Here is a 19,019-nt window from a genome sequence, read left to right on the forward strand (position 1 = left end):
CATAAGAAAGTGATGCATCCACTCCCATGGATAGGAATACTGAACCCATCTCTACCAACATGGAAAGGTCTCCAACATACTAAAAATTAAAAGAAAAAAATTAAGGAATATTATGCATGGCATGATCCTAATTTTTTATAAAGAAAATGATTCCACGCAATGATTTATTACAGTCTATAATACTGACTTATTACAGTCTGTCTGATAATTTTTGGAGAATAATGAATTCCAGATCTGGGAGAAAAGCAAAGTTCAAAGTGAGCCTAAAGGATGTTGTTTGGCTAGGAAGCACTTAAAAATAAACAGGGCCCGGAGTTCCCGTTGTGACTCAGCTGTAACAAGCCTGACTGATACCCGTAAAGATGCAGGTTGGGTCCCCGGCCTCACTCAGTGGGTGAAGGATCTGGCGCTGCTGTGAGCTGCGGTGCACATCGCAGTCACAGCCCGGAGAGCACACTGCTGCGGCTGTGGCAGAGGCCAGCAGCTGTCGCTCTGACAGGACCCCTAACTGGGAACCTCCGTACGCTGCAGATGTGATCCTAAAAGGCAAAAAAAAAAAAAAGGGGGGGGGGTCAAATCCAAAGAACAAAGGAGTTTGCTTATAGGAGTTCCCACAGACCCAATTTCAGACAATCAGACTTGCAGCACTGACCAGAAGAATAGCTATTAACTAGTGTTGACTCAATCTCTGGCCACACAGGACAGGAGTAGTACTCAGAAGTCTTAAAAAACCTCTGTATCCTTGAAACATACAAACACATTCAAAGCAAAAAGAGCAGAGACACAACAACAAAGAAGAAAAGACAGATAAGAAGGTGGGTCAAAAAAAAAAATTTAATGACCAAGTATACGATGTGCCACCATCTTATTAAAAACATATGCAAAAAGAATATCCTTAATAAGCAGTCACCTGGGTAAATTCTGAGTTCTTAAAAACATCACAAGTAAAAATTCACCCCTTTACCCTTAAAGCAAATATGAATAGAGAACAATCAGTCCCACTGGTCCAGGATCACTAGATTCTCAGCAGAAGGGTTATTCTCTCACTAACGAAGTGACTCAGTTCTGCACTCATGCATCTCTGCTGGACAGCCCATTCCAACACTCATCCAAATTACAAATCACTGTTATGAACCTTCAGTGTTCCTGGAAGACAGACAAACCTGCAAATACTACAATTAAAGTAGTATAACTGAGTAACACCCATTAAATTGGATGGGGTCCCTCAGCAACATTTTTGACTGTAGAAAAAAAGACACCTTAGAGGGCATGAAACACAAATTGTAATTTATTTTGTGTTTGTTTTAAATTACAAAATTTTCATAATGCTAGCTAAAATGAGCACTTGAAAGACCTACCCACATGGCCCTTTTATCCACTTGTTTTTAAATCTCTAAAAATGTCAGCCAGGAAAACTGCCCATATAGTTGCTTTTTAACAGAAAATGGGGGGGGGGGGTAGCTATAATTTTTTCATAAAAATAAAAACCAAAATGGTTAAGTCAACAGGCAAATATCAAACAACAGCATAAAGCTTTTATCCTAGCAAACATTTGAGAAACACTCTTAGAACCATATTTACTTTATTCTACTTTACTCTTACCTGCCTCTTAAAAATGTTTCAAAATACAAGTACAATCCAGAGTTCCCGCCGTGGCTCAGTGGTTAACGAACCTGACTAGGAATCATGAGGGTTAGGGATCCGGAGTGGCCGTGAGCTGTGGTGTAGGTCTCAGATGTGGCTCAGATCTGGCGTTGCTGTGGCTGTGGTGCAGGCCGGCAGCTGTATCTCCAATTCAATCCCTAGCCTGGAACCTCCATATGCCACAGGTGCAGCCCTAAAAAGACAAAAGACAAAAAAAAAAGGTACAATCCATACCCCCAAATATTCACAGTAGAAATTTGTAAACATCTTAAAGCAAAGTACAACACATTATGAATTTTCTGTAATATGTAATTAATCTCTAATTGCAAAAAGTTGAGTCAATAAAAGACCAAAACTTGATATACTCATAAAGCCACCTAAAGCAATTAAGGCCAATGAAAACACTTAGAAATAACAAAGATACATGCTTTTCTCACCCAGGACAGACTGTCTGATAAAATGCACTGTCTCTGATAGTAGGATCACGGAATACCCAGCCAAAGAGAAGCCTGGCACTTCTAATTCCCAAACTCAAACTGACACATGCACTGCATTCCATGGCGACGGCAAGTTTTACCTGGGGTTCTGAGCATAAAGCATAAGGCTGCCATCCTACAAGTTAAGTGCTTCATTTAAGATGTACACAGTAAAGAGAATTAATTAACTTGCAGTCCTTTTTTTATAAAGTTTTTGTTTTGGGGTTTTTTTTTTGGTGAGGGGAAAGGTCAAATAATTTCTCATTTCAAACCTCTATTTTTTCTCGTCATTCACTAACAAAATTTTTTGCACTTACCTATCAGCATCTTTATCTTCAGGCAGCATGGGCGGCAAAGGCAAGGGCGGCAAAGTAGAGGTCACTAAAGCCACATGCTGCTCCTTCTCCTTGGCTCCTACGCTTGGTGTAAGTGGTTTCGTTTTCTCTTTAAGAGACACTGGCTCCTCCTTCGTAGCAGCAGATTTACTCTCCTTCCCAACGACAACTGCTTTCTTGGTGGCTTTATCTACAATCAAATTATTATCCACCTTTGTTACCTGAAGAGGTGGCTTTGTTTTCGCCTTGTCATTTTTCAAAGTTCCACTGCTTGAGGGAGAAGGTGCGTGCTCAATTTTAAGTTTCTTCGCATCCTTCACATGGTTTGTTTGTGATGCACTGGCACCAGTCTCTGTGTTCCCCTTGGTAGGTGTAGAAGTGTTTGAAGCTTTGGCAGCCTTGGCAGCAGCCTCTGCAGCCTTAGCTGCTTCTGCAGCTTTTGCTGCTTCTGCAGCTCTTGCCGCTTCTGCAGCTCGTGCTTTTTTATTCTTGTTCAATTCAGCTGCCAGGCTACTCTTCAGAGTTAGTGTGCTAGGAGAAATGCTAGAATGACGACTTCTGGATCTGGATAATCTGTGCCTGCTACGAGATCTTGAATGCCTAGATGAATATGGGCTTCTGCTTCGGGATTTGGCAGACCGTCTGGTGGAAAATAATTAAGATTGAGTCAGTAATTCAAGAAAGTTCACTTTGAAATGTACACAAACCGCTAACGTGAGCCTATGAAATGAAATAGAATTACTTAATTTCAAAATCATAATATAGTTTTTATGGGAGGATTTGTTTTTAAAAAAAAAAAAGTGCATTAGTATTATATTATCTGGTGACTATACTTTTCCTGAAAATAGACTGGTTGATCTTAGTCTGGCCTATGAATGCTCAAAGGTGAGGCTGCATGAACGTATATCTTTGTGAAAAGAAATAGTATTAAGAATCAGGAGGAAAAAGTATGAGGAGGCATCATTGCTGTCTCAGGAAAACAGAAGTAGGTGACAAGGATACACCAATGGCAGACATAGCACAGTGACGTCTGACAATCTTCTTACCAGGGAAACAACTCTACATCCCAAAAGTGTACGTTTAGGAGTAAACAGTGCTCTGTCTACACCAAGAGTGAAAAAGACAAAACCTGTCATTAAATATGTTAAAAAAAAAAAAAGTCTCTAAATCTTAACTACTTAATGATGCTCAATTCACTTCTCAAATATTGGAAAACACAAAAACATATATATTCAAAAGTATGGTGGTAACAAATGCAACACAGCATCACGAGAAATGAAGTTGAGCTTTTCATCAAGCCTACACCTTACCAAAACTTTAAAAAAACACAAGACAGAGGCACTACTGTAGTACTTTCACATGTCTGATATGGCTCTTTTAGAAGCCTCATCAAACCCAGTAAAGTATCTACGGTCTACAGATAAGAAGTTCAATCTAAAATATTACCTGAAGTCAATCCCACATTTGTTGGCTGTACTGGCTGTTATCTTATGGCCACTACCCTATCCTTCCAAACCTCTTCGGCCCTTTTCTGTGCCCAGAGGCGGATCTCGATAGATGCATCTTCTGGGTTCCAATGCTGTCCATCACTGGTGCATCAGAAGGCAGAGAAAGGCTAGATTATTTCTCCCCAGCTTCCTCCTTCTCTTGGCCTCATTTTGTGACAGAAGCTGTGTCCTTCCACCACCACGGCTCCTGTCAGACACCTCTTTTTTCTCTGCTCTCACTGGTGTCTCCAGTGACACTGTCATCTCCTTGTCCCTTCAAACGCCCCTCTATAACCCGTGAAAACCTCCCCCAATCCACCCCTGTCTCTGCGCTCCTCCATGACAGTCTCTTAAACCATCTAAGTTGGATTCTGTTTCCTTCTAGAACCTTGCCTGATCTAACCCAGATCTTTGGATTCTAAAGTAGGTAGAGTCACATTCAAAACAGTAATACACTGGAGTTCCCGTCAGTGGCTCAGCAGAAATGAATCTGACTAGTATCCATGAGGACAAAGGTTCGATCCCTGTCCTTGCTCAGTAGGTTAAGGATCTGGCGTTGCCATGTACTGTGTGGGTTGCAAACACGGCTCAAATCTGGCATTGTTGTGACTGCAGTGTAGGCCGGTGGCTATAGCTCTGATTCGACCCCTAGCCTGGGAACCTCATACGCCACAGCCCTGGCCCTAAAAAGACCACCCCCTCAAAAAAAATAAAAAATAAAAAACCAGTAACACATTAACATGGAGATAAAACTCTTACTGAAATTTTATAGAAGTTATTTGGAGAGGATAAATGAAGAAAAGGAACTCCTAGAAACCCACAATTTAAATTGGAAGAAAAAAGGAAGAACTGGAAATTTTTGTTTATATCTGGCAGTAATATATTATGTAATAAACACATATATTATGTCATACATTTTACAATTCTAGTAGGAAGTCAAATAATGGTTCGATTTAGGAAAAACTCAAATACAAATTCAACTTCTCCCTCATTCTTTCAAAAACATTTCAAAAGGTATATAGGGCCAACTAATGTTGAGCACTGAGTTAGTATTTCATACAAATCTCATACTTTACATAAAGCATTAATGTAACATTATTTTATGTATTGATTCAATATGTAAATCACTGAAGCATTATTTTATATATTGATTCATATACATCAATCACTAAAATTTCCAATGAGCTTACAAATTTTCCATGGAAATAGAGGAAATGTTTGGCTAAACAGAAAGTAATAAGTTGGTTATAAAATATAAAATATCTTCCTTTAATACAGAAACCAAAAGCATCATGATATGAAACACTCAGCCACACTTTTAATTTCCTCTCCCTTCAGACTTCTGGACCTCAAAACAAGTCTGCGATGTCATGTGTCCATCTGCTGATCAGATATTACAGAGCAACAGAAAGCCACACAGCAGAAGAAAGAAAAGAGACTGTCATCTCAGAGGTAACAGCACGGAACTTTTCTTAAGTTAACTTTCCTACCCGAGCAAGATTCCGCTCATCAGTTTAACACAGACACACACATCATAATTACCTAAGAAATTTATAATCAGTAAACTTTACTAAGAAAACAAAGTTAAATCCCAACACAATTTTAAGGCCTCTGGCCTATCATTTTCTGCACAGAATCTGGATAAAGAAATTTTTCTTTCTTTTTGGGGGGCTATTTTAGGCCCCACCAGCGGCATATGGAGATTCCCAGGCTAGGGGTCAAATCGGAGCCGATGCCCCTGGCCTATGCCACAGCCACTACAAGGCCATATTCTTAACCCACTGAGCAAGGCAAGGGATCGAACCCACATCCTCATGGATCCTAGTCAGGTTCTTTAACTGCTGAGCCACGAAGGGAACTCCAAGACAAAAATTTTTGATTAAAAGGATATTTCAGAAATGGCATTTTTATGGTATTTGATCTCTACACCAAATTCTTCTAGACACGCCCTCCATTCTTTTCCAATTTTATTTCTCTTAAGTTAAATTCCTTAACTTTTCAAATGTCCTGTCCTAGTAAACTGTATTCTCTCAGATGTTGCACATTTGCTAATCAATTTCAATTACATATATATAGATATATACACACACACACCATATATAAATACATTTATAACAAAGATTTGGGGAATCTAAAGTTAAATAAAAATTTAAAACTCATAGTTCCCACTGTGGTGCAGCAGGGTTAAGGATCCAGCATTGTCTCTGCAGCAGCCCAGGTTCGACCCCCGGCCTGGGGCAGTGGGTTAAAGGATCCAGCACTGCCACAGCTGTGGCACTGGTCACAGCTAAGGCTCAGATATGACTCCTGGCCCGGGAACTTCCATATGATGCAGGTGCAGCCAAAATAAACAAAACAAAACTCAAGTTTAGATCATTTTTACTAATGATCTAATACTTCAGCAGTAACAAAATTATGGCAGTAAAAGAGAGAAGTGAATCTCTATGACTATATAATGAATTATATGTCTTACTAAAAGAACTTAAATAGATGGTAGATACCAAGTCTTTGTTTTTCATATTTCTTTTAAAAAATGTATTCTGTATTTTTCTAGTATTTCTGTACTGTAGAAGCTACAGTAGGCTTATATTACCTGTTTCTTGTTTGTTTTTAACGTTTGTAAGAAATTAGAGAATCTCTTTAAGAGGTTAAGAGGCCTAAGAAGGTCTCCCAAATTTATATAACACAAAGCAGAACCAAGATAAAGATTCAGTATCAAAAACTCAACGAGGAGTTCCCATCGTGGTGCAGTGGTTAACAAATCTGACTAAGAACCATGAAGTTGCCGGTTCAATCCCTGGCCTTGCTCAGTGGGTTAAGGATCTGGCATTGCCATGAGCTGTGGTGTGGGTCGCAGATGTGGCTCGGATCCTGTGTTGCTGTGGCTCTGGCGCAGGCCGGCAGCCACAGCTCCAATTAGACCCCTAGCCTGGGAACCTCCATATGCCGCGGGAGCGGCTCAAGAAAAGGCAAAAAAAAAGATAAAAACAAAAAAAAACAAAAAAACCCAACAAGTTATCGCTCACTGTTAGTTAGGTTAGCATTCCTTAGAGAAAGCATGGTGTACTATTCACTCAACTATATCACACAATCGCTTCAAGGGTCCAGGTCTTCTGAAATTGTACCTAGTTAGCAAATACTGATTTGCTAATTGTACCTAACTAGCAAATTCTTAAAATTTTTACTGTAACAGTCAATCCCTCACTATATAAAACAAAACAGAATGGCAGGATCCAAAAGAACTTTCTGGTATGGTAGAAGTGTTCTATACATGCGATGTCTAATGCAGTAGAATCTACTAACACTATCTTTTTGGCCTAATTTTTCCACCTTGCTTATTTCACACTAACAGGAGCTATGTCCATTTCAAAAACTTGTTGCTAACCCCCAAAAAAGGTATGAAAATGCTTCCCATGCAAGGTTGGTTCACCATATGCAAATCAATAGATGTGATACACCATAGTAACAAAATGAAGGATAAAAAAATCATATGATTATCCCAATAGATGCAGAAAAAGGATTTAACAACATTCAATATCCTTTCCTGATAAATATTAAATAAACTGGACACAGAAGGAATATACCTCCACACAAAAAGGCCATATACGACAAGTCCACAGCTAGTATTATACTCAACAGTGAAAAGCTAAAATCTTTTTCTTAAGATCAGGAATTAGATAATAATGCCCATTCTCACCACTTTTATCAAACACAGTTTTGGAAGTCCTAGCCAGAGCAATTAAGAAATAAAACCCATCAAAATCGGAACAGGAAAAATCAAATCGTCTTTGTTTGCCGATGCTACTATGATCTTACAGACAGAAACCTTTGAAGACTCCACCAAAAATCCATTAGAATAAACATATTCAGTAAAAATGAAGGATACCAAATTAGTACTAAAAAATAAGTTGTGTTTCCATACACTAACAACGAATTACTGGAGAGAAAAAGTAAGAAACCAGTCCCATTTACAATGGTATCACAAAAAATAAAGCACTTAGTAATAAATCTAATCAAGGAGGTGAAAGAAATTGAAGAAGACAGATATATGGAGGGATATTCTGTGCTCATGGGTTGGAAGAATTGTTAAAATGTCCGTACTACCAAAGTAAGCTACAGATTCAAAGCAATCTCCATCAAAAATTCCAATGTCATTTTTCACAAAAATAGGGAAAAAGTCCTAAAATTCATATAGAACCACAAAAGACCCTGAATAGCCAGAGCAATATTGAAAAAGAAGAACAAAGCTGGAGGCATCAACTTTCTGGTTTCAAACTATATTACAAAGCTACAGTAATCAAAACAATATGGTACTGGCATAAAAACAGAGACATTGATCAATGGAACAAAATAGAGAGTCTAGAAATAAACCCATGCATATATGGCCAATTAATATTCTACAAAAGAGCCAAAAACACACAATGAATATAATCTCTTTAATAAATGGTGCTGGGAAAACTGGATAACCACATGAAAGACCCCTATTTTATATCATATAAAAAAATCAACTCAAAATGGGAGTTCCCATCATAGCATAGTGGAAATGAATCCAACTAGGAAGCATGAGGTTGAGGGTTTGATCCCTGGCCTTGCTCAGTGGGTTAAGGATCCTGCATTGCTGTGGCTGTGGTGTAGGCCGGCGGCTACAGCTCAGATTGGACCCCTAGCCTGGGAACCTCCATATGCCGCAGGAGCGGCCCTAGAAAAGGCAAAAAACACACACACACACACACACACAAAAATCAACTCAAAATGGATTAAAGACTTGAAGATCTGAAATCACCTAACTCCTAGAATTAAAAATAGGGGGTAAGCGCCTTGATACTGGTCTTGGCAATGACTTATCAAAAGCAAAAATAAACAAGTGGGACTACAACAAACTAATAAACTTGCACACAGCAAAGATAACCACCAACAAAACAAAAAGTCAACCTGCAGAATGGGAGAAAATATTTTTGATAAGGTGTTCATATCCAAAATATATGGAGTTCTCATCGTGGCTCAGCAGTTAATGAACCTGGCTAGCATCCATGAGGACCCAGGTTAGATCCCTGGCCTTGCCCAGTGGGTTAAGGATCTGACGTTGCCATGAGCTGTGGTGTAGGTCGCAGACACGGCTCGGATCCTGCATTGCTGTGGCTGTGGTGTAGGCTGGCAGCTACAGCTCTGGTTCGACCCCCGGCCTGGGAACCTCCATATGTCATGGGTGTGGCCCCAAAAAGACAAAAAAAAAATGCATACTATTCAAAGAAAAATAAAAATAAATAACCCAATTTAAAAGTGAGTAAAGGACCTGAACAGCCCTTTTGCAACACATCCAAATGGCTAACATATCTGAAAAGGTGCTCAATATCACTACTCATCAGGGAAATGCAATTTAAAGCCACAATGAGACAGCACCACACCCCTGCTCGAAAAAAGACAAGAGATAACAAATGCTGGTGAGGAGTAGAGAAAAGGAGATCATTGCCCACTGCTGCTCAGAAAGTAAACTGATGAAGGCACCACAAGAAAACCATACGGAAGTTCCTTTAGAAGTCAAAAGCAGGAGTTCCCCTCCTGGCTCAGTGGTTAGTGAATCCGACTAGGAACCATGAGGTTGCGGGTTCAGTCCCTGGCCTTGCTCAGCGGGTTAAGGATCTGGTGTTGCCGTGAGCTGTGGTGTGGGTCGCCAACACGGCTGGGATCCCGAGTTGCTGTGGCTGTGGCATAGGCTGGTGGCTACAGCTCCGATTAGACCCCTAGCCTGGGAACCTCCATATGCCTCAGTGCGGCCCTAGAAAAGACAGAAAGACCAAAAAAACAAAACAAACAAAAAAACTACCAGCACTCCCACTTTGGGGTATATATCCAGAGGAATTTAAATCACTACTCAAGATATCTATACAGGGAGTTCCCGTCGTGGTGCACTGGAAATGAATCCGACTAGAATCCATGAGGATGCAGGTTCGACCCCTGGCTTTGCTCAGTGGGTTAAAAATCTGGCGTTGGTGAGTTCCCATCGTGGCGTTAACGAATCCCACTAGGAACCATGAGGTTGCGGGTTCGGTCCCTGCCCTTGCTCAGTGGGTTAAGGGTCCAGCGTGAGCTGTGGTGTAGGTTGCAGATGCAGCTAGGATCCTGCATTGCTGTGGCTCTGGCATAGGCTGGCAGCTACAGCTCTGATTGGACCCCTAGCCTGGGAACCTCCATATGCCGCAGCAGCAGCCCAAGAAATAGCAAAAGACAAAAAAAAAAAAAAAAAAAAATCTGGCGTTGGCATTGGCCGAGGACGCAGCTAGGATCTGGTGTGGCTGTGGCTGAGGAGGCGTGGGCCGCCAGCTGCAGCTCCGATTAGACCCCTAGCCTGGGAACTTCCATATGCCGTAAGCATGGCCCTAAAAAAAACAAACGAACAAAAAAAAAGTCAAACTCATTACAAGAAAAGAGCTGACTGCCAGGGGCTAGAGAGTGGGGGAAATGGGAAGAGGTTTGCAAAAGGGTACAAATTTCAGTTATAAGATTATAAGCTCTGAGAATCTAGTGTATCACATGGTGACTGTAGTTGATAATACAGTGTTGTATAATTAAAATTAACTTGCTAAGAAAGTCGAACTTAAGTTTCCTCAGCAAAAGAAAATAAAAGGTAAATATGTGAATTGAATGTATTAACTTGACTGTGGGAATCCTTTTGCAATGCATACATATATCAAATCACCACTGTTGACACTTTAAATATAATACAATTTTATTTGTCAATTATATCTCAATAAACTGGGGGGAAATGTTTCCCAAAGTAAAAAAAAAAGCACAATATGAACATAATGTGGTATTACTTTTCTTTCTTTTTTGGCTTTTTAGGGCTGCACCCTTGACGCACGGAGGTTCCCAGGCTAGGGGTTGAATTAGAGCTACAGCCGCCAGCCTACATCACAGCCACAGCAATGCAGCATCCAAGCCATGTCTTCGAACCACAACCACAGCTCACAGCAACACCGGATCCTTAATCCACTCAGAGAGGCCAGGGATTGAACGTGCATCCTCACAGATACTAGTCAGATTTGTTTTCACTGAGCCACGACGGGAACTCCTGGTATTACTTTTCAAACACGGGTCTTTCTCAATCATTCCTCTTGTAACTCTCTCAAATTCTACATATTACTATAAAATCTGTCATGGATTAGTGTCATAACAGCTCTATTAACTGTAATAGTACTATGGCAGCCTCTTAAATTTCTTTGTTTCAAAACCAATCCATGTCTAAGCCATACTTAAATGCAAAATGAATACCCTCTTCTACCATTGTTCCTTGCCATTCTCTCTTTCTCAGTTTCATCACTCTCCTCCACCCATTTATGCAGATTAGACATCTTCCCAGTTTTCTGCTGCCCATACTACATGCCATTCACTGTCTTATTTTTTTAATTCTAACCCCACATTCCCTTACATCCGTATTTTCCTGCACGTTTCCTAATGCTACTGTAACACATTACCCACAGATTTTAGTGGCTTAAACAACAGGAACGCACGATATTATAGTTCCAGAGGCCACAAGTCCACTATCAGTCTTGATGGGCTAAAATCAACATGTCACCAGAGCTTTGTCCTTTGATAAAGATCCTTGTATTTACATAAGACCTACAATCCAGGATTATCTCCACATCTCAAGATCCCCATTTTGTTTTTTTTTTATTTTTTATGTTTTTGCTTTTTAGGGCCGCACCCATGGCATATGGAGGTTCCCAGGCTAGGGGTCCAATTGGAGCTACAGCTGCCAGCCTACACCACAGCCCCAGCAACATAGGATCTGAACCACGTCTGCATCCTACATGCAGCTCACAGCAACACGGGGTCCTCAACCTACTGAGCAGGGCCAGGGTCCTTAACCCACTGAGCGAGGCCAGGGATCGAACCTGCAACGTCATGGTTACGAGTTGGATTCCTTTCTGCTGCACCACCATGGGAACTCCTCCAAGTCCCTATTTTAATCCACACAGTCCCTCCTGCCACAGAAAGCAACGCACCCTAGGTCCATAAGGACATCTTTGAGGAGGCCATTATTCACATCTTCCTCTTTTTTTCTCAAGGCCACTGTCCTAGTTCAGACCTCAATACCTCTCCTCCAGGTTACCTTATCATCTTAAAAATAACTGATCTCGGAGCTTCTGCTGTGGCACAGTGAGTTAAGAATCTGACTGCAGTGGCTCAAGTCACTGCGGAGGGGCAGGTTCAATCCCCAGCCAGGCACAGTGGGTTAAAGGATCCAGTGTTGCTGCAGCATAGGTCACAGCTGTGGCTCAGATTCAATCCCTGGCCCAGGAACTTCCAAATGCTGCAGGTTTAAAAAAAAAAAAAAAAAAAAGACAGACAGACAGACAACTTGCCTCTTCATATCTAGTCTCTCCTTGCTCCAATTATTTCTAGACACCAGAACCAAACTAACTGTCTCAAAATTTACACATTTTCTTTCTCTTTTTAGTAACTATTCTAAACTTCCACATCTTTCTTCAAGTTCACACTGTTCCCAAAGTCTTTTCTTACTTTACCTCTATTTCACAGGAAAAAGCAAAGGTTACCAGGCATGTTTCCTGCCTGCAACTCTATCCACCTTATATTCCACCTGATCTGACGAGCAGAAGTGTTCCCCTTCCTACTCAAGACCAAGTCCCCTATAATGCTATCAATCCCATAGTTTCTAGATCCCTACCTCAAAAAGAGTGGTCCAGAAAGCAGAAGCAACAGCCTCTTCGAGGAGCTTACCAGATAAGCTGTCGCTCAGGCCCCACCCCAAACCCTGTGATTCAACATCTGCACTGTAACAGGACCCCACGAGAGTTTAAGACGATGCTAGCTCTTTACGGCTGCTCCATCACCGCATCACCGGCAATTTCAACCCTTTGCTGTCCATTCACTTTTCCCCTTGAGAAATAACTAACTCAGGACTCTAAGGTCTTTAAAAGCAGACAGAACAAAACAAGCAAATAATAGGACCTCGATACTGTACCTTTATCTTTCCTTCCAATTACAGCCAAATTTTCATCCCCCTCAAACTACTATAATCTGGTTCATATACCCTCACTGAAATCATGGAGGTGGCCAATGACCCATCAAAGCATCACGGAAAACAGCAGTGTCTATGAGGACAATGTTACCTACACCCTTAAAAACACTTTATAATCATTTCCACCACTTTTTTTCCTGATTATTTTTTTACTTCTTTGGCCGCTTCTCAGTGCTCTTTAAGGTGCCTCCTCTGCACTATACTCATTCTCCCGCAATTACTTAATTTATACCTACCTCTGGCTTAAATCATCACCTAAGCATTGATTACCCCCAAGTCATCCTTCCCCCTTCCAACCATCCTACATACACTTCCTCTTTCTCTACAAACTCACTCCTTTCTCCTTGAATACAACACACCCTATCTTCAGGCAACAGAATCCACTAAAATAGCAGAAATCCAGAGGTCAATCTATATTCCACTTGGTCCCTTTCCTCATATCCAACTGATTTCCTCATATCCTGCCAATTCCGCATCTTAAGCCTCTCTCCAGTTTTCCAGGCTCCTTATGTCCTTAGCTACTATCTCACTTTAGGTCCCTGACCAAGCCTAAGAGTCTCCTTACCAGTCTGGCCACCTCGAGTCTCTACTCTTCCAATGTACTCTTCATACTGCCTCCCAAATCTTTCAGTTACCCTCTACCAAAGCTCTTCACAGCCTTGCCCTGCTCACAAAGACCTTATCTAGCCATCTCAAAACACAGAAGGTGTTCTGCCTAGACTGCTTCTCTCATGCTCCTTTTTACCTACTTTATCTGCTAAGCAAAGGGATACTTCATATCAAAGCACAATTTCTACCACACCTCTTTAAAGCCTTACTTTATTACGCCAGGTAGTTGGGGATGTTCCTTAAACCATGGTCCTACAACACTTTATTCATTTCTCATTAAAATAATAATTAAGGGGTTCCCATCGTGGCTCAGAGTAAACGAACCTGACTGGTACCGTGAGGATGCAGGTTCCATCCCTGGCCCAGCTCAGTGGGTTAAGGATCCAGCATTGCCGCAAGCTGCGGTGTGGGTTGCAGACGCAGCACAATTGTGGCTGTGGTGTAGGCCGGCAGCCGTAGCTCTGATTCAACCCCTAGCCTGGGAACTTCCATTCGGCGCACCTGCAGCCCTAAAAAATAAAATAACATAATCATCTGTCTTCTCCAACTCAACTGAGATAACTGAATTTCCATAGCGCTGACTAGGCAGACCTGGCAATGGCAGATGCTCAGGAAGTACTTGCAGAATCGAGTACACTGCTGATAGTATTCCTACAGCAGAGAATTCCCCTCCCTTAACTTCATATCAAGGTGCTACCCGATCTGTCTGGTCTCGACCTATCTTTCCTTATCAAGTTCTGAATGGCCTAATACCTCCAAGCCTTTACCCACAGACTGACCGACTGAGATTATCCTCTTCCCTTGGTCTTCTACTGAAATCCTATTCATCTTCCAGGTTCTGGCCGGGGAACTTCCACATGTCACAGGCACAGCAAACTAATTTAAAAAGAAGAAGAGAGAAAGGAAAGCAGGAAGGAAGGGAGGAAGGAAAGGAGATGATTCAGTCACCTAAGAAATACAAATGGCCATTTAAGAAATTTAAATGCTCTCTTCTCTCTGGGAACCAGAAAAGGCAATATAAAATGTTGGTAGTCGGAGTTCCCGTCGTGGCTCAGTGGTTAACGAATCCGACTAGGAACCATGAGGTTTCGGGTTCGATCCCTGGCCTTGCTCAGTGGGTTAAGGATCCGGTGCTGCGGTGAGCTGTGGTGTAGGACTCGGCTTGGATCCTGCATTGCTGTGGCTCTGGTGTAGGCTGGCGGCTACAGCTCCGATTTGATCCCTAGCCTGGGAACCTTCATATGCTGCGGGAGCAGCCCAAGAAAATGGCAAAAAGACAATAAATAAATAAAATGTTGGTAATAAATGAACATCAATCAGAATGGCCAAAGTAGAAGAAATTCTGAAACTATCAAATATTCACAAGAATGCAGAGGACACTCAAATTATCAGAGGAAATATAAAGTTGCTATAACTTAAAAGCCTTTTTTAAAAAGGCAAGTCAGTAGTATCTATCAAATGGTTCTGATCTGCAATTTCACCCATAAGAACATATCCTACAAAAACATTTCCAAATGTGTCAAAAATTACACAGACAGCCCTTTAAAGATATCCTTTGGATGCTTGTTTATAACATCAAAAAAATGAAAGAGGGAGCTCCCATTCGTGGCATAGCGGAAATGAATCTGACTAGGAACAATGAGGTTGTGGGTTCAATCCCTGGCCTCGCTCAGCGGGTTAAGGATCCATGTTGCCATGAGCTGTGGTGTAGGCTGCAGACGTGGCTCGGATCTGGTGTTGCTGTGACTCTGGCGTAGGCCTGCAGCGGTAGCTCCGAGTAGACCCCTAGCTGGGAACCTCCATATGCCACAGGTGCAGCCCTACAAAAGACAAAAAAAACAAAAAAAAAAGAAAAGAAAAAAATATAGCTTAGTGCACAACAATTGATGTTTAAATAAAGCCTGATAAATTTCACTGTGGAATTCTATGTAGCCATTTAGAAAGATCTTCAAATCATACTGTTAAACAACAACAAAAAAATGTAAAAAACATTTATAGCCATAATGACAATATTTACAGGTACATATGTTTGTATGTAAGTATACACACAGAAAAAGGATACACACCACTCAGCACACATACGTGGTTAGGTATTTGGAAGGGAGTGGGGCTGAAAAGGAACAAAGGTTTGCTTTCATATCTTGCTAGGCCTCTGTACTGTTTTCAAGCATTTCATTCGTTTTGAGTATCAGGAGAGTGTAGGTTAAGAACAGTCACACAGGAGTTCCTGTCGTGGCTCAGTGGTTAACGAACCTGACTGATATCCCTGAGGATGCAGGTTGGATCCCCTGCCCTGCTCAGTGGGTTAAGGATCTGGCGTTGCCGTGATGCTTAAGAGACACTAAGATCAAAAAGAACTTCATGGGGAGTTCCCGTCGTGGCGCAGTGGTTAACGAATCCAACTAGGAACCATGAGGTTGCGGGTTTGGTCCCTGCCCTTGCTCATTGGGTGAGGATCCGGCGTTGCCGTGAGCTGTGGTGTAGGTTGCAGACGTGGCTCGGATCCCGCGTTGCTGTGGCTCTGGCGTAGGCCAGTGGCTACAGCTCCGATTTGACCCCTAGCCTGGGAACCTCCATATGCTGCGGGAGCGGCCCAAAGAAATAGCAAAAAAGACCAAAAAAAAAAAAAAAAGAACTTCATGGGGAGTTCCCATCCTGGCTCAGTGGAAACAGACCTGACTAGCTTCGTGAGGATGTGGGTTTGGTCCCTGGCCTCGCTCAGTGGGTTAAGGATCCGGTGCTGCGGTGAGCTGTGGTGTAGGACTCGGCTCGGATCTGGTGTTGCTGTGGCTGTGGTGTAGGCCGGCGGCTACAGCTCCAATTCGACCCCTAGCCTGGGAACCTCCACATGCCTGGGTGCGGCCCTAAAAAGACAAAAAAAAAAGAACTTCATGGAACTTAAAATCTAGCGGCTGAAACAAAAACAAACTATTACGGAAAATCTCATCAAACCATGCAAGCCAAAAGTGGGCTAAGTCAAAGCACCCGGTGGGGGGGGGAGAGGCATATACAGAATTCCATACCTAGAAAAAATATCATTCACAATGAGGCTTTTTTAGACAAACAAAACGCAGACCTGCATTAAAAGAAAAGTTCAGGAGTTCCCGTTGTGGCTCAGTGGTAACAAACGTGACTAGTCTTCATGGGGATGTGGGTTTGGTCCCTGGCCTCACTCAGTGGGTTAAGGATCGAGCGTTGCTGTGGCTGTGGTGTAAGGCCGAAGACACAGCTCAGTTCCCAAGTTGCTATGGCTGTGATTTAGGCTGGCAGCTACAGCTCCAATTCGACCCCTAGCCTGGGAACCTCCATATGCCACAGGTGCAGCCCTAAAAAGACCAAAAAAAAAGAAAAAAAGAAAAAAGAAAAGAAAAGAAAAAGAAGAAAGTCCAAAGGCATTCCTTTGGCTAGAGAAAAATATTACATCAAAATTTAGGTCTACACAAAGGAATGAGATGTTTGAAAAAGTATATATAAAAATAGGTATGTGACTTTTCTCATTTGTTAAATTTCATGTCTATGTATAACATATGTAATTTATACATATGTAAAAATAAAACATGACAAGAACAGTACAAAAAATGAGATGAAAATGTTACATATGAAGGTAAACTGTGATAAATTAAAGATATATATTACCAAACCAAGGATATATAGCACAGGGAACTGTACTCAATGTCCTATAATAACCTATAGTGAAAAAGAATATGGGCGTTCCCATTGTGGCTCAGCGGAAACGAATCTGACTAGCATCCATGAGGACGCAGGTTCGATCCCTGGCCTTGCTCAGTGGGTTAAAGATCTGGCATTGCTGTGAACTGTGGTGCAGGTCGCAGAGGGGGCTCAGATCCTGCATTGCTGTGGCTGCGGTGTAGGCCAGCAGCTACAGCTCTGATTCGACCCCTAGCCTGGGAACCTCCATGTGCCGAAAGTGATACCCTAAAAAACCAAAAAAAAAAAAAAGGGAATATGAAATACGTGTGTGTGTGTGTGTGTGTGTGTGTGTGTGTAACTGAATCCCTTTGCTATACACCAGAAACTAACAACACTGCAAATCGACTATACTTCAATTTCTAAAAAAATTAAGTAAAAAAAAAACAAAACAAGGAGTAAGTCTGTTATCGTGAGTTAGCCAAAGTTTGGAGGGCTGGAGGCAGGGTGGAAGAACGCAAATCATAAAAGAAAAATTTGCCAAATGGGATTTCGTCAAAATATAAAATTTGCTCTTTGAAATTACTGTTAAGGAAAGATGAGCCAGATTGAGAAAAACATTTGTAAAACATGTATCTAATAGAGTTTGCATCCAGAATATGTACAGAACTTAAACAACTCAATTAAGACAAACAGCCCAATTCATAAAGTATATGGACTAAACATTTTAAGACCCTTCACAAAAGATATGAAGAGCAAACAAGCACACAGAAAGATGCTCAACATGATTAGTCATTAGGCAACTGCAAATAAAACCACAATATGCCAATATATATCTACTAGAAAGGCTAAAATCAAAGAATGACAAAAACTGAAGTCTCAGTGAGAATGTGAAGTAGCTAGAATACTCACATACTGCTGACTAGAACGCAAAACGTACAGCCATTTTGGAAAATAGGCTGGCATTTTTCTCATAAAGTCACTTAACCATATAACAGAGTCCCACTCCCAGTCTGTTTAAGTAATAAAAACAAAAGACCTATGTTCATATGTCCTCAGAACCTTTGTTCATAACTGTACAAACTGGAAGCACTTCATTGCTTATCAATTGGGTAGTGGGATAAGCAAATCATGGTATATCCATGAGTGAATATTACTCAGCAATAGAAAAGAACAAACCACTTGAACATGCATGAAAATCAACGAATCTCAAAAGTAGGCTGAGTGAAAGCTAGACATCAAGGATTACATACTATGTAATTCCATTTTTGACACCAAGAAAGGTACAACTAATATGACAGAAAGTAAATTAGTGGTTGCCAAGGACCACAGGTATGACTAGGGGACAAAGGGGCAGAGGAAATTTTGGGGGCAATAGGAATGTTCCAGTTATCATGATGGTGATGATGGTTACACGAATATATCTACTTGTCAAAATCTATTTAATTGTACACTTAAAATTGGTGAATTATACTATATATAAAATCATACTTCAATAAAACTGATTTTTTTTAATGAGCAAATGAAACATGTCCAATACCTAGAAGAGGATAAAAAAACAACGCTCATCAACTGACAAAGGATTAATCTCCAAGATTTATAAACACCTTCTGCAGCTCAATACCAAAAAAACAACCCAATCAAAAAATGGGCAGAAGATCTTAACAGACAATTCTCCAAAGAAGACACACGGATGGCCAAAAAACACATGAAAAGATGTTCAACATCACTCATCATCAGAGAAATGCAAATCAAAACCATGCTGAGGTACCACCTCACA

At 41.2% G+C, this 19,019-nt stretch overlaps 1 protein-coding gene across 2 annotated transcripts in view; it reads right to left on the bottom strand.

Annotated features, from left to right (window-relative positions):
- The window catches only part of CDK13 (cyclin dependent kinase 13), a 118,928-nt gene that overhangs the window by 89,434 nt on the left and 10,475 nt on the right, over positions 1-19,019 (bottom strand). For both annotated transcript variants that reach the window (XM_047763461.1, XM_047763460.1), the window contains exon 2: positions 2,438-3,097. In XM_047763461.1, coding sequence (XP_047619417.1) covers positions 2,438-3,097 — 660 coding nt within the window. The remainder of the gene's footprint in view (positions 1-2,437; positions 3,098-19,019) is intronic.

The sequence above is a fragment of the Phacochoerus africanus genome, chromosome 16 (genome assembly GCF_016906955.1).
Source record: "Phacochoerus africanus isolate WHEZ1 chromosome 16, ROS_Pafr_v1, whole genome shotgun sequence".
Taxonomy (NCBI): Eukaryota; Metazoa; Chordata; class Mammalia; order Artiodactyla; family Suidae; genus Phacochoerus; species Phacochoerus africanus.